Source organism: Balaenoptera physalus, assembly GCF_965194825.1.
Source record: "Balaenoptera physalus genome assembly, chromosome: 19".
Taxonomy (NCBI): Eukaryota; Metazoa; Chordata; class Mammalia; order Artiodactyla; family Balaenopteridae; genus Balaenoptera; species Balaenoptera physalus.
Genome location: NC_138900.1, coordinates 10,128,382 through 10,143,710, shown reverse-complemented (window position 1 = coordinate 10,143,710; position 15,329 = coordinate 10,128,382). Strand labels below are relative to the sequence as shown.

The window sequence follows — 15,329 nt, the reverse complement described above, 5'->3', positions numbered from 1 at the left end:
GAGACATCATAAAGCGGCCCTGATTTTGAGCTTTGGCGCGGGTGGTTGTGGGTAGCGCGCCCAAGAGGGAGGATGAGCGAGGAACGTCCCCCAAGCCGAAGGGGCGATGCTGGTCGTCGCGACCCTGGCAGGAGCTGCAGGCCCTGTGCCGGGAGCTGAACGTGGACGAGGGGAGCGCAGCCTAAGCCCAGGAGGAGTTCGCAACCGTCCAGGGCAACTACAGCCTAGAGGGAGAAGTTATACACAGGTTGGCTTGTTCATTATATCTTGCCTGCCTCAAAAGCATTATTCCCACGGTTGGAAGGGGTATCATGGAAGGAAACTGTGTTTCACTTACCAGAATACTACCTTCAGCTAAATTAAGTTTAATACAGGTTTTTAGTAAAATGAAGAAGTGGATGGACCTGTCACGAATTTCGGGAACGTATGGAAAGGCTAGAAAGAAATTTTGAGGTGTCTCCTGTAATTTTCAAAAACGTGGAGCCAGTTTTTTTTTAATATTTATTTTATTATTTTTTTTGGTCGCGTTGGGTCTTCGTTGCTGCGCGCGGGCCTTCTCTAGTTGCAGGGAGCAGGGGCTACTCTTCGTTGTGGTGCGCAGGCTTCTCATTGCGGTGGCTTCTCTTGTGGAGCACGGGCTCTAGGTGCGCGGGCTTCAGTAGTTGTGGCACGAGGGCTCAGTAGTTGTGGCTCGCGGGCTCTAGAGAGAAGGCTCAGTAGTTGTGGTGCACGGGCTTAGTTGCTCCACGGCATGTGGGATCTTCCCGGACCAGGACTTGAACCTGTGTCCGCTGCATTGGCAGGCGAATTCTTAACCACTGCGCCACCAGCGAAGCCCAGTTGAGCCAGTTTTTAAAGATATTTTTCCAAATCCATATGAAGATCCCCCACAGTTACCAGGAAGCAGCGGAGGATTCCTTACAGTGTTAAGGAGCTTTTAAATTTCTCTTTTATTTATTTATTTTTTGGCCGCCCCTCGGGGCATGTGGGATCTTAGTTCCCCAACCAGGGATGGAACCCCGTGCTCCCTGCAGTGGAAGTGCGGAGTCTTATTAACCACTGGACTGTCAGGGAAGTCCCAGAATTTTTAAAATATTTGTTCCTTGGGTTTTTCAGATGAAGTAAGGAGAAACTTCATCATTTTATAGCTCACTTTTCAAAATAGTCAAATGTCTTTTTCCTTCTGGGCAGTGTAATATGAGGGTGAATAATCTATTTTTGGTAAGTGTGCTTTGAGATGTTTGCGTTCCCAATTTAATATCACGTAGGGTTTGGGTTCCGTGGCATCTAGGCCAGAGGGTGATGCGCCAGCCTGCCTCTGACCCAGTGTGGTAACTCTACATCCAGGTGCCACTGCCATTCTGGGTTGTCCAGACCCTTCTCACGTCCTTCCTCTCCTTGAACGGAAGTAGATTTGTACTTGAACCCCTGCACTACCCCCACTCCTTGCTTTCCAACCTTAAGCCCTCTTAGCCTGGTGTCACAACCTAGTAAAAGAGATACTTGCTCCTTTCTAAAACTACTATCGTTTTGTTTTCTAAGCCATTAATTATATATGATTATTTTATGTCATACATTTCTCAAAATAGGAAGCTGCTTCCCAAGCCAGTAGAGTAAAATACAAAAAAGAGTCATTAGAAACTAAATTTCCTGTTAGTGAGGTAGCACCATGATAATAGGTGAAATACTCTTTTTGAGGTCATTATAAGATTGGTCATTCGCAATGTCTAATTGATTCCCTAAGAATAGTTGAAACCTTCCCCAAAATCCCATTAATATCACCTCATGCCTTATGATTATACTATATATTAGTGAAACAGCTGCTTATTACTTCCCCCTCTGTTCTCAGCATCATTGGTGCATTGTACGTTTCCCATTAGGGTTTGATCACTGGGCCCCTTAAGGATGTTTTCCAGGGCTAGGGGTGCAGCTTTCCAAAGAATCAGGCTGTTCAACATTCACTTTTTCTAGTATGTTTCCAGAATCTAGAAGGATGTGGATAAGCCATTCTTAATTAATTTTGAGAAAATGTTATCAAATGTATGTTTATTAAACTGCAAACCTTATTTTTTTAATGCAAAATATTTAACTTAACCTATGTCTAACCCTGGCTAATTTGAATTAGTCTAAGATTTGGCTATGAATTAGTAATTATGATAGTTAGGAATTTTATTTTTAAATTTTAAGAAGAAAAGTGATTTTGGTCACATTTTACTTTTCTGAAAATTACATCCTCATTTTTTGTGTAGTATCTACACATGTTATAAGCCAAATAACATCAAGACTATCTTGAATCCTTGTGTGTATATATATATATATATATATATATATATATATATATATATATATATTTTGGCCACGCCTCACGGCTTGCAGGATCTTAGTTCTCCAACTAGGGATTGAACCCCGGGTCCGTGGCAGTGAAAGTACCAAGTCCTAACCACTGGACTGCCAGGGAATGCTCAAATCCTTGTATATATTTTTATGTAGCTGTAACTATTGTCTTATTTTCATCGTCGTTATTAATGTGCAGAATGTAAATGAGCATTTGTACATTGCCTTTACAAGAAACTCTGGACATGTTTTTTTAATCAGTTTTTAAGACTGGATCTCAATGTACATAAAATGGTTAATAAAATATTGGAGTTTTTGAGATTATTGAAAAAAAAAGAAGATACCGTAAGCAAAATAAAACTGTGACAATCTCAGAGAAAATATTTACAATTTACATCACAGACAAAATGTTTATCTCCTTAATATATATAAGACTAAAAGCCCAATGTTTTAAAATGTGCAAAAGAAATGGACAGTTCACAGAGGAACAAATATGAGTCGTCCTTAACTATATGAAAATATGCTCAAGTTCACGCATAATAAGAGCAATTCTAATTAAAACTACTCTGAAGTGGCATTTGCACCTATGAAGTTGGCAAAAATTCCTAAGCTGGGAAACACACTCTCATGCCTTGCTGGTGGGCATGCAAAATGATACAACCTGCATGGGGAGAAATTTGATGATAGCTAACTAACTAAACAACATATGCGTTTACTCTCATACCTAGCAATGCCACTCCCAGGAATATACCCTGCAGACCCATCTCCACAGAAAGAGCAAACCCTCACCTTGGGGTCAAGCTTGATAACCTTTGAAGAACATAAAGGAGGACATATCTCTGTAACAAGTGGGGCTATTTTTAAGTTTCTATTTTGAAGATTTTTAAACCTGTATAAGTTACAAGACTAGTATCCATATACTTTTTGTCTAGATTCACTGCTCATTAATTTTTGCTTAATTTGCTTTTATCTCTCTCCACGTATATGTGATGATGATGATGATGGTGGTGGTGGTGGTGTTGATGAATGGACCACTTGAAGGTGAATTGAGGGGACTTCCCTAGTGGTCTAGTGGTTAAGACTCCGCGCTTCCACTGCAGGGGGCATGGGTTCGATCCCTGGTCAGGGAACTAAGATCCTGCATACCTCACGGTGTGGCCAAAGAAAAAAAAAAGAATGTGAATAGAGACATCATGACACAGGTAATTCCTACGAACAAAGACATTATCCTCATAACAATAATGCAGTGATTGAATTTAGGAAATTTATCATTGACATATACTATTTTTTTTTTAAAGGTAGCATTCCTTTTTTTTTTTTTTTGTAATTTTATTTATTTAATTAATTTATTTATTTATGGCTGTGTTGGGTCTTCGCTTCTGTGCGAGGGCTTTCTCTAGTTGCGGCAAGTGGGGGCCACTATTCATCGCAGTGCGCGGGCCTCTCACTGTCGCGGCCTCTCTTGTTGTGGAGCACAAGCTCCAGACGCACAGGCTCAGCAATTGTGGCTCACGGGCCTAGTTGCTCCACGGCATGTGGGATCTTCCCAGACCAGGGCTCGAACCCGTGTCCCCTGCATTGGCAGGCAGATTCTCAACCACTGCGCCACCAGGGAAGCCCGACATATACTATCTTTAATACACAGTCCATATTCAAAATTTTCCAGTTATCACAATAATGTCTTTTTAGTAATGATTTTTCCTGAGTTCCAATCCAGGGTCATACATTGCGTTTAACTGTCATGTTTCTTTAACCCTCTTTATTTTTATTTATTTATTTATTTTTAATTTATTTATTTATTCATTTATTTAACTTTTGGCTGCATTGGGTCTTTGCTGCTGCACGCGCGTTTTCTCTAGTTGCTGAGAGCGGGGGCTACTCTTTGTTGCGGTGCACAGGTTTCTCATTGCGGTGGCTTCTCTTGTTGAGCAGCACAGGCTCTAGGCACTCAGGCTTCAGTAGTTGTGGCTCGCGGGCTCTAGAGCGCAGGCTCAGTAGTTGTGGCGCACTGGCTGAGTTGCTCCGCGGCATGTGGGATCTTCGCGGACCAGGGTTCGAACCCGTGTCCCCTGCATTGGCAGGCGGACTCTTAACCACTGAGCCACCAGGGAAGCCCTGCCAACACTGGTTATTATCTGTCTTTTTTATTGTTGCCATCCTAATGGGTTGAAGTGGTATCTCATTGTGGTTTTGATTTGCATTCTCCTTATGACTAATGATCTTGAGTATCTTTTCACGGGCTTATTGGACACCTTTAATTGGACACTTGAGAAATGTCTACTCAGATCCTTTGCCCATTTTAAAATTGGGTTGTCTTTTTAGTATTGAATTGAAAGAGTTAATTATATATTCTAGATACAAGTCCCTTATCAGATCTATGATTTGCAAATATTTTCTTTCATTCTGTGAGTTGTCTTTTCACTTTCAGTTTTAAAGAAGTCTAACTTATCTATTTTTCCTTTTGTTCACCTTGCTTTTAAAAGGTTGTTACCACTGGTATAGACTTCTAGGTTAACAATTTGTTTTCTTTCAGTGCTTTAAACATGTCATTCTCTTGTCTTTTGGCATCTGTTATGGGTTGAATTGAGTCCCCCCAAAAAAGATATGTGGACATCCTAATCCCTAGAATGCAACCTTGTTTGGAAATAGTGTGTTGCCAATGTAATTAGTTAAGGTGAGGTCATAATGGAATAAGGTGGACCTCTAATCCAGTATGACTGGTGTCCTTATAAGAAGATGGCCATGCAAAGACAGAGACACGGAGAGTGCCGTGTGAAAAGGAAGGCAGAGATGGGAGTTATGCAGCTGCAAGCCAAGGAGTGTCCAGGGCTGTCAGAAGCTAGAAAGGAAGGATTCCCCTAGAGGGCAGGATGCTGCTGACACTTTGACTTTGGACTTCTAGCCTTCAGAATGATGAGACAATACATTCTTGTTTTAAACCACCTAATCTGTGGTACTTGTGGCAACCCTAGAAAACTAATACAGCTACATAGTTTCTATTGAATAGTCAGACACACTCAGAAATGGATGTCTTTAAAAAATTTATTGAAGTATAGTTGATTAACAATGTTGTGTTAGTTACTGCTGTACAGCAAAGTGATTCAGTTTTATATGTGTATATTCTTTTTTGTATGATTTTCCATTATGGTTTATCACAGGATATTGAATATAGTTCCCTGTGCTTTACAGTAGGACCTTGTAGTTTATTCATTCTATATATAATAGTTTGCATCTGGTAATCCCAAACTCCCAATCCATCCCCTCCCCCACCCCTTGGCAACCACAAGTCTGTTCTGTATGTCTGTGAGTCTGTTTCTGTTCTGTAGATAAGTTCATTTGTGTCATATTTTAGATTCCACATATAAGTGATATATGGCATTTGTCTTTCTCTTTCTGACTTACTTTACCTAGTATGATAATCTCTAGGTCCATCCATGTTGCTGCAAATGGCAAACTTTCATTCTTTTTACGGCTGAGTAGTATTCCATTTTATATGTATATAATACCACATCTTTATCCATTCATCTATTGATGGCCACTTAGGTTGCTTCCGTATCTTGGCAATTGTAAATAATGCTACTGTGAACATTGGGGTGCATGTATCTTTTCAAATTAGTGCTTTTAGTTTTTTTTTTTTTGGATATATATCCAGGAGTAGAATTGCTGGGTCATATGGTAGTTATATTTTTAGTTTTTTGAGGCAGCTGCATACTGTTTTCCACAGTGGCTGCATCAATTTACATTCCCACCAGCAGTGTATGAGGGTTCCCTTCAAAAAAGCTTCTTTAAAAATTGCTTCTGGATTCATGTTCTCTCTTGTCTCCTTATGCTACTCCAATTATACCCATAACAGATCATTTAACAGTGACCCACATATCTCACGCACCTCCTTTGTTTTTTACTTCCGTTCTTTTGTCTTGGAGCTTCATTATGAATAATTCCTGTTGACCTGTCTTCAAGTTTACTGTTCTTTCCTTCTGTTAGCAGTCGTCTGCTGTTAAATCCATCAAATGAGTTCTTTTAAAATTAACATTATAGAAGTGTAATACACGTATGATAAAAATGCTCACACTACCCTTGTAGGGTTCACTGAGTTCTGAAAAATATCTACACTTCCATAATCACCATACAAATCGAGGTATAGAAGTGTTTTTATTATCCTCTTTCCAGCCAGTCTTCCTTAACTCCTCCAGGCAATCAAAACTCTGATTCAGGTTATGATTGATTAGCTTTGCCTATACTAGAATTTCATATAAATGAAATAACATCACCTGTACACTTTTAGGGCTGGCTTCTTTCTTTCAGCATAATGGTTTTGGATTCACCCATGATGTTGCATGGATGTGTCATATTAATGAGTGGTATTCCTTTGTATGAATATACCGCAGTTTGTTTCTATTCACCTATTAATGAACATTTGACTTATTTCCAGTTTTTTGATTTTATGAACAAAGCTTCTATGAACATTTGTGTAAAGTCTTTTTAAAGATATATATTTATATTTCTTTTGGATAAATACCCAGGAGAATTCTGAATCATAGGGTAAATGTATATTCAACTTGACAAGAAACTGCCAATCTGTTTTTCAAAGTGCGGGTACTATTTTAGACTCCCTTCCATACTATGTGAGAGTTCTGTGAGTTCAATACTATGAGAGTTGTAGCTGCTCCATATTTTTCCAGTGTTTGGTATTGTCAGTCTTTTAAAACTTTAGCCTTTCTAGAAGATGTGTAGTGATATCTCTTTGTGGCATTAATTTGAATTTCCCTGGTAATTGTAGATGTTGAATATCTTTATATGTCTGTTGGCCATTAATATATCTTATTTGGGGAAGTATTCAAGTCTTTTGTCCATTTTAAAGTTGGATTTTAAAAAATCTTTTCATTATTAAGTTGTAAAGATACTTTATATATTCTGAATTCAACTACTTTGGTAGAAACCATAATTACACATATTTTCTCCCAGGTTTTGGCTTACAGTTTCATTTTCTTAACTTTGTCTTTTGAAGGACAGAAGTTTTCAATTTTGATGAAGTCCCATTTATCTTTTTTTTTCCTTTTATGGTTAGTGCTTTTAGTGTCTTGTCTAAAAAACCTTTGCTTCCGCCAAGTTTGTGAAGATTTTCTCCATTTTTTTCTAGAAGTTTTATAGTTTTAGCATTTATATTTAGGTCTGTGATTCATTTGAGGTAATTTTTGTGTGCATTGTGAGTTAGCTTCAGTTTTGTTCATGCAAATGTCCAGTTGTTTCAGCACCGTTTATTGAAAAGACTATCTTTCCCTCCCCTTGAATTACACTACATATTTATAGAAAATCAACTTTGGGTTTATTTTTGCACTCTCTATTCTGTTTGTATGATATATATCCTTACACCAGTACCACACTGTCTTGATTACTGTAGCTTAAAAAAACATTTTATTGAAGTATAGTTGATTTACAATGTTATAAATATATATTCTTGGGCTTACCTGATGGTGCAGTGGTTAAGAATCCGCCTGCCAATGCAGGGGACCCGGGTTCGAGCCCTGGTCTGGGAAGATCCCACATGCCGCGAAGCAACTAAGCCCGTGTGCCACAACTACTGAGCCCTCGTGCTGCAACTGCTGAAGCCCACGCGCCTAGAGCCTGTGCTCTGCAGCAAGAGAAGCCACCGCAATGAGAAGCCCACGCACCGCAACAAAGAGTAGCCCCCGTTTGCCTCAACTAGAGAAAGCCCACGCACGGCAACGAAGACCCAACGCAACCAAAAATAAATAAATAAAATTTTAAAAAAAAGTCATGCCCAAAACTGAAGAAAATGTTTGCAACACATATATTTAATGAAAAACTTGTCTCCAGAATGTATGAAGAACTCAATAATTAATTAAAAGACAAAACACCACAACAAAAAATAGGCAAAAGCCTTGGACACTTAACAAAAGAAGATATATGAATAGCCAGTAGGCTCATGAAAAGGTGTTCAATATTTTTAAACATTATGAAAATTCAAATTAAAACCACAATGAAATGCCACTACATACCTACTAGAATAGTTAAAATTTTAAGACTCTCAGTATCAAGTGTTGGCAAGGACAAAGAATAATACCTGCCTGGTACTACACAGGAAATAGCCCAAACGTTCATCCACAATAGAATGGATAAATAAATTCTGACAAGTTACTGCCATGAAATCCCATAGAGTAATGAGAATGAGCAAAGTACTACTTGGCACAACAACGAGGTTGAATCTGTCAAATACAGTGCTGAGTGAAAGAAGATAGAAGCCAGAGTCGCTGGAATGTATGATTCCAACGATATAAAGTTCATAAACTGGCAAAAGTAATCAATGGTGTTGGAACCAGGATAGTGGTTACCTTTGGGGGGCAGAAGTGGTTGGGAGAGGGTTTAAGGGGGAAAGGTCTATGCCTTGACCCGTTTTGATTACATAGATTCACTCTGGATATTCATTGAGCTTTGCACTAATGATCAGTGTGCCTTTCCGTAAAATCCAAAGAGAATAGTTTTATGAATCAGAAAGTGGTAGCCTTTCTTCCTCCAATCCTATTCCCCAGAGGTAGCTATGGTTACAAATTGGGTAGTGTCTGTATCCAGTTATAAATATATTTACTGAGCTGTCTCCACTGTCCCTCACTTTGCATTTTTCACGTAACAGTGTATCTTGGAGGATGTGCCATATCAGAACTGTAAAGAGCTGCCTCCAGTCTTTTATTAGTTGCGTTGTGTTCCATTGGGGGCGATACCTACCAGACCCAGTATAACCAGTCACCTGTTGACTGTTTTCCATATTAGCCACTTTGAGCAGTGTAGCAGTGTCCATTTTGCACCTGTGTGAGTATTGCAAAGGGATGCATTCCTAGAAGTGGGGTTTCTGAGTTCAAGGATTTGAGCATTTAAAATTTCCATTTGAAAACCGCTCCATGTATAACAAAGTGCTTTAGGCGAGACTGTAAGAAAATGTGGGAGATCTATTGATACCATTTTCCGCCTCAGGGCCTCTGGGATATTGTGAACTGCAAGATGATATCTGTGTTCCAGGTGAAGGTTGAATTTCAGAGCAGATGCTTCTTCCTCCAGGAAGCCCTCCCTGATTTCCAGACAGGGTCAGAGAATTCTTGGGCTTCCCCAACTGCCTGAGCTCCCCACCTCTAGCCCTGACCACTCTGGATGATAGATGTGTCTCCCCACCCCCACCCCCCAACTGTCAGTTCCATAAGCACAGGGCCAAAGCTGTTGAGGTCACCACAGTGTCCCCAGCACCACCCTGCACAAGGTTGGGCACAGAGGATGAACTCGGATGGATGAATGGATGGAATTTATAGGACTAGAGAGAATGGAGACTCAGAGCAGACAGGACTCAGCTCCCAGGGGCTCAGAGAGGGGAGTAGAGACTTGAGGATTGGGAGGGGGCTTCCAGAAGGGGACAGGGTCTCAAGGAGAGAGAGACTCAGAGAGGGGTGGCATCTCAGGGATAGGCATGGGGACTCAGAGAGGTGACTGGGGTTTAGAGAGAGGAGTTAAAGCTGGCGACCACGGATGCTCCGATAGGGGGTACAAGTTGCAGAACACCTGGGAGCTGAGGCTCCAAGGCAGGGTGCGGGTTCGGTAAGTTCCCTCCTTTGTCCTCCTCCTTTTGCAGACAGCGAGACCCAGGCTTGTCTCCTCAAGCTTGATACGTGCTCAGATCTGGAGGGCTGGGGAGGGGCCCAGGGGCTTTGCTGGGTCAGCACTGGACACCGTTGATCTCTCCCCTTCACCTCAGGGGCCTCTTCCACACTGTTCATCAGAAAGGCACTGGGCTGAAAAGGAGGGTCCCCACCCTCTCTGGGCAGGGATGGAGGGGAGGGGGCGGGAAGCCCCAGGGCAGTGTGGATCCTGACCCCTGGTGCCTCTCCTTTCCCAGAATTTCCTGCCCAGGTGACTTTTTGGTCCTGGCTGCAATGTCACGTTTAGATGGAGTTGAATTATCCTGATCCCAGTTGACTCAAGCCCAGTCCGAGGAGAGGGCATGGCCACCTGGAGGCTCCCTGCCTCCCTTTCTCTCATCTGGACCGTGGCCGTGGATAGCCCCCTCCCCATCTGGCTTCATCTTTCTCCCCAGTGGTGGGGCTGCTCAGCCACTTCCTGGTTGTGTGACCAGGGTGACCGTCAGAGCCTTGGGGACCTCATCAGTGCACCAGGAAAAGTAACGCCATCCACCTCACAAGGGTTGACAGGGATAGGACCCGGCAGTGAGGCACAGGGTACAGTGAGTTAGGTGCATGCTTGTCCTGGCACACAGCGGGGCTGGCAGACAGTGGCCAAGAGCTCTTGGAGTCTATCTGATTGGGGTTCAAATTCCGGCCACTGCCTCTAACATACTGTCCTAACTTTCTGAGCCTACTTCCTGCCTGACAGAAACAGTCCCTTCTCCCAGGGCCAGGGGGATGGTGCCATGAGATGTTCTGCATTTAAGATACACTCAGGGAACCCCTTGCACAGAACAGGTACCCAATAAACAGTTGCCACCCTGCCCCAATCCCACAGCCAGAAATCAGCTCCGTCTGAATCCAAACAGTTAGTGTTTTACAAGCGCTCTCTCTGGGTTAGGATCTGAGCCAAACGCCTCACACAGCCTCCTCGCTGAGCGCTCCCAGTCCGCTCGCTTGGCAGTGGGGCTGTTGTCAGAGCCTGGGGTGAGCAGGAGGGGTCCTGCCCCTGGCACTTGTTGGATGGTGACTTTAGCTGCACTCCTGCCCCCATCTGGGCCTCTGTTTCCAAATCTGCAAGTTTGTTGAGTGAATCCTCGGGAGCATGGCACTTGGCACGCAGTAGGTGCTAAATTAATGCAACTGTTAGGAATCTTTCCCCCATTTTACAAAACTGGAAACTGAGGGAGTTCCCTGTGGCCTAGTGGTTAGGATTCCAGGCTTTCACTGCCGTGGCCTTGGTTCAGTCCCTGCTCGGGGAACTGAGATCCCGCAAGCCGTGCAGCGAGGCCAAAAAAAAAGAAGAAAAAAAAGTGGAAACTGAGGCTCAGGGTAAGGTCAGAGCTTCTCAGGGGACCAAGAAAATGTTTGTAATCTAGAAAAAAAGTGGAGCACAATGTTCATAACCAAAAAGTAAAAAAAGCCTAAATGTCCGTCCGCTGATACACGGGGAAATAAAATTTGGTGTTTCCATACAGTGGAATGTTACCTGACAATAAAAAGAAATGACATACTGACACATGCTACAACATGATGAACCTTGAAAATATTATGCGAAGTGAAAGAAGACAGACCCAAAAGATCACTTATTTATTCACAATAGCCAAGATACAGAAACAACCCAAATGTCCAGCAGCAGATGAATGGATAAAGAAAATGTTGTATAGCCCATAGAGCAGAATATAATTCAGCCTTTACAAAGAAGGAAATCCTTCCATTTGTGACAATATGATTGAACCTGGAAGCCATTATGTGAAGTGAAATGAGCCTGTCACAAAAGGACAAATTCTGCGTGATTCCACTCACGTGAGGTATTCAAAATACTCAGACTCTGGGGGTGGGGGAGGGATGGATTGGGAGTTTGGGGTTAGCAGATACAAACTACTATATAAAACAGGTAAACAACAAGGTCCTCCCGTGTAGCACAGGGAACTCTAGTCAATATCCTGTGATCAACCATAATGGAAAAGAATATGAAAAAGAATGTCTACATATGTTTTGCTGTGCAGCAGAAACGAACACAACATTGTAAATCAACTATATACTTCAATAAAAAAATAATAAAAAATTAAAATACTCAGATTCGTCAAAGTAGAGAACAGATGGGATGGGGGGAAGGGGGAGGGGGAGTTGTTTAATGAGCGTAAAGTTAAAGTTCAAAGATCTGCTGTTCAACATTGTGCCAGTAGTTAACGCTCCTGTGTTGTGCACTTAGAAATGTGTTAAGAGGGTAGATCTCACTTTGTGCTCTTAACACAGACACACACAAGACCACATATTCTATGATCCCATTTATACGAAATGTCCAGAACAGGCAAATCTACGGAGAGAAAAAGTAGGCCAGTGGTTACCAGGGCCTGAGAGGGATAGAGGGAGGGGTTGGGTTGATGGTTAAGGGGTGCAGGGTTTCTTTGCGGGGGGTGGTGAAAATTTTCTAAAATTGACTGCAGGGGTGATTGAACCGAATTGTGCACTTTAAAAGGATGAATTGTCTGCTGTGTAAATTATATTTCAGTACAGCCGTTTTTAAGCGGGGCGCCAAAATCTGAAAAGAATCCGGCCAAACCAAGGTGAATACATCTTTAATTAAATACGTACAAAATGTTCATTCCTCAACTCCTCTCTTGTATATCAATGACATTGAAAGTGTCATTTTAGGATGTCAAGTGAGGTGCATATATCCTCTGGGCATCTCACCTTGTCTTGGGCAAAGAGAGGTTAAGCAGTTCCTCAGGGAGGGACAGGAACCACAGCCCAGAGAGGGTCAGCTTCCTATCCGGCGTCACACAGCCCTGGGGCTCCAAGAGTCCCGAGCCCCCACCTTCAAACGTGAGTTCAAATGTGCGTGAGGTTCTAACCCCAGCTTCCACGCTGACCCCTGGCTGCTGCCTCCTTCCGACTTCGCAGGAAAAAAAAAAAAAAAAGCCATGCCAGGAAGCATCCATCACAGGCTGTCCAACTGGGCCGGAGGGGCAGGGGTCAGCAAGGAGGTGACCTCAAGGTCTCCGTGGGGACCAGGATCCGGCAGGGCTGGGGGTGAGAGGCTGGAATTTTTCCCACCCTGACATTTTCCTGCGTCAACCCAGGAGGGCGCCCTGGATGCCGCCAGCCCTGCCCCCAACCTCCTTCCTCTCTTGATACAGTTTCCCGGCTACGGATGGGGGAGGGGGGGGCTTGCCAAGGTGGAACCACTAGGCCCAGGAAAGAAGGCACTTTGGGGTTGACAAACTGAGGGACGCTGGCTCAGAGAGGCCAAGGGCCTGCTGTGGAGTCACGCAGCCTCGGAGACTTGGTGTAAACAGGGCGGCCCGGCTGCTCCTGCACTGCAGGGCCTGCCTCAGCCTCCACTGCCCTGCCCAAGAGTTGGACCCTAGCCCGGCCTTGGGCGTGTGAGAAGCCCTTGGCCCTGGGCCCTGCCCCGGGTCCTTCCTCCCCCCCACACACTGGGGACTCAGCCCTTCCTTGTGTTAAATAGAAACCTCTTTATTCTAAGTATCGTACGTTCCTTAATACATTGGATTGAGGCCAGACCTTGAGGTGAGGGGAAAGGGGGGGCCTGGGATATTTCTGTAGAGCCTTCCAAAACACCACCCACCACTCACTGGGCTGGGGAGGTGGTGCTGGGAACGGGCTTCATGGCCTTGGGAAAGTCCTTGCTCCTTCTGGCCGGTTTCTCTTCTGTACAGGGAGTTTGGGGTAGGTGAAGAGACCTCTAAGGAGCTTTCCAGCCCAGGGGTCTGTGGCCCCAGACAGGGAGGCGGGAGGATGGTCTGTCAGCAGCAGAGATGGGGGGCACTGAGGCGGAGCCGGCAGAGTCTCAGTGTTGGGCCCGGGGCCGTGATGGAGACGGAGATGGAGGCCGAGGCCAGGGCAGGCAGGCCAGCCGGGAGAGGGAGAGGCGGCCCAGGAAGAGAGGGAGGCTGAGGCAGAAAGGCGGCCGGGGCACAGGGATGTCTGCAAAGAAGGCACGGTCCCGGGGGGGCGACAAGGTTCCCCCCTCAGAGAGTTCCAAGTCCCGGGCCACTGCCAGGATCTCATGGCGGGCGACTGTGTGGTGCAGGCCACGGATGTCCAGGAGGGCTGCCACGTGCTTCCGCCTGGGGGTAGAGGAGGGGACAGGTGCACGGGGTCCTCCAGGTACACTCCCAGCCCACCTGTGGGCCCCACCCGGCCGTCTGTTCCAGAACCTGCCTTAGCTCTGGAGCCCCTTCGCTCCCTCTGGATTCCTCCTCCATACCAGTCCCCCCCAGATCCCGCCCTCCCACCAGCACCCCTAGATCCCCCCCTTCATACCAGCCCCCCTCCAGAGCTTCCCTTCCAAACATTTCCAAATCCTCCTACTCACAATGGATTCCAGAACTGTCACCTCCCAACCCAGCACAAGAATATTCCTTTTTGCCCCATCTCAGCTCCTGATTAAAATAACCTTCCATCTTCACCCCCAACTTAGCTCAGACAGCTCCTGAATTTCCATTCTGGTACCCCTGCACCTGTTTAAGCTCTGGACTCTATAGCAACCCTTAACTTCATCTTCACTTTCATCTCAAACAGCCCCACAGCATCACTCAAATCCAGCCCGGAAGTGCTCACCCACATCCCTATCCTAACCCTCACCTCACCCCAACGCCAGGTCTGGAGTCTTCACCACTGCTGTTCCAGAACCCTCATCCAAATTCGGCCTTGGAACACTCACTTCACCTCTAACCCATTCCTGGAATTGTTCTCAACTATAATTCTCCTCCAGAACTTAAAATTCACCTTGGGGCCCTCACTCCAACCAGAAACTTTATGCTCAAAACTGACTCTGTTCCACAACCCTCACCCCTAAATCCAACACAATGGAACCTTCCCTTCACCCCAATCTCAGCTCCAGATCCGGGATCCAGAACTCAACTCCAGAACCACCATCATATCAAGATCCTGAACCCAACATTTATTTCCAGAACTTTCATTTCAAACAGAGTTCTGGGGTCTTCACCACCCCCTTCAACCCAGCTCAGTCTCTTCACCCTCCCGCATCCCAAGTTTGGAATCCCCACAGCTCCAAAACACTCATCAAAAATGGGGCTCAGGAACCTTCCAGCTCAACAGAGGTGCAAAACACAGCCCCCAAACTCAGCTTTGGAACCCCTCCTCCCAGCCCAGCTTGAGACCTTTCAAACTCAGCTGCATATCCAAGTTCAGATTCAAGTTCAGAAACCCCAATCCAGCAGGAGTGCCGGGACCCTGGCCCCCATGCGACTCCAGGGCTCTGTGCTTTCCCAAGGACATAAGCCCCACACCTCAGAAGCAGAACCGTCCGTCCTGAAT

General features: G+C 44.6%; 1 protein-coding gene across 4 annotated transcripts in view; it reads right to left on the bottom strand.

Moving 5' to 3' along the window:
* Nucleotides 1-15,329, bottom strand: part of EXOC3L2 (exocyst complex component 3 like 2) — an 84,339-nt gene that overhangs the window by 51,105 nt on the left and 17,905 nt on the right. The window contains exon 12 of one of the 4 annotated variants that reach the window (XM_082438633.1): nucleotides 3,662-14,116. The exons of 2 other annotated variants lie outside the window; for them this stretch is intronic. In XM_082438633.1, coding sequence (XP_082294759.1) covers nucleotides 13,837-14,116 — 280 coding nt within the window. In that variant the 3' untranslated portion in view covers nucleotides 3,662-13,836. Of the gene's footprint in view, nucleotides 1-3,661; nucleotides 14,117-15,329 lie in introns of those variants that run through there. One more of the 4 variants, XM_082438635.1, reaches the window with a different exon arrangement.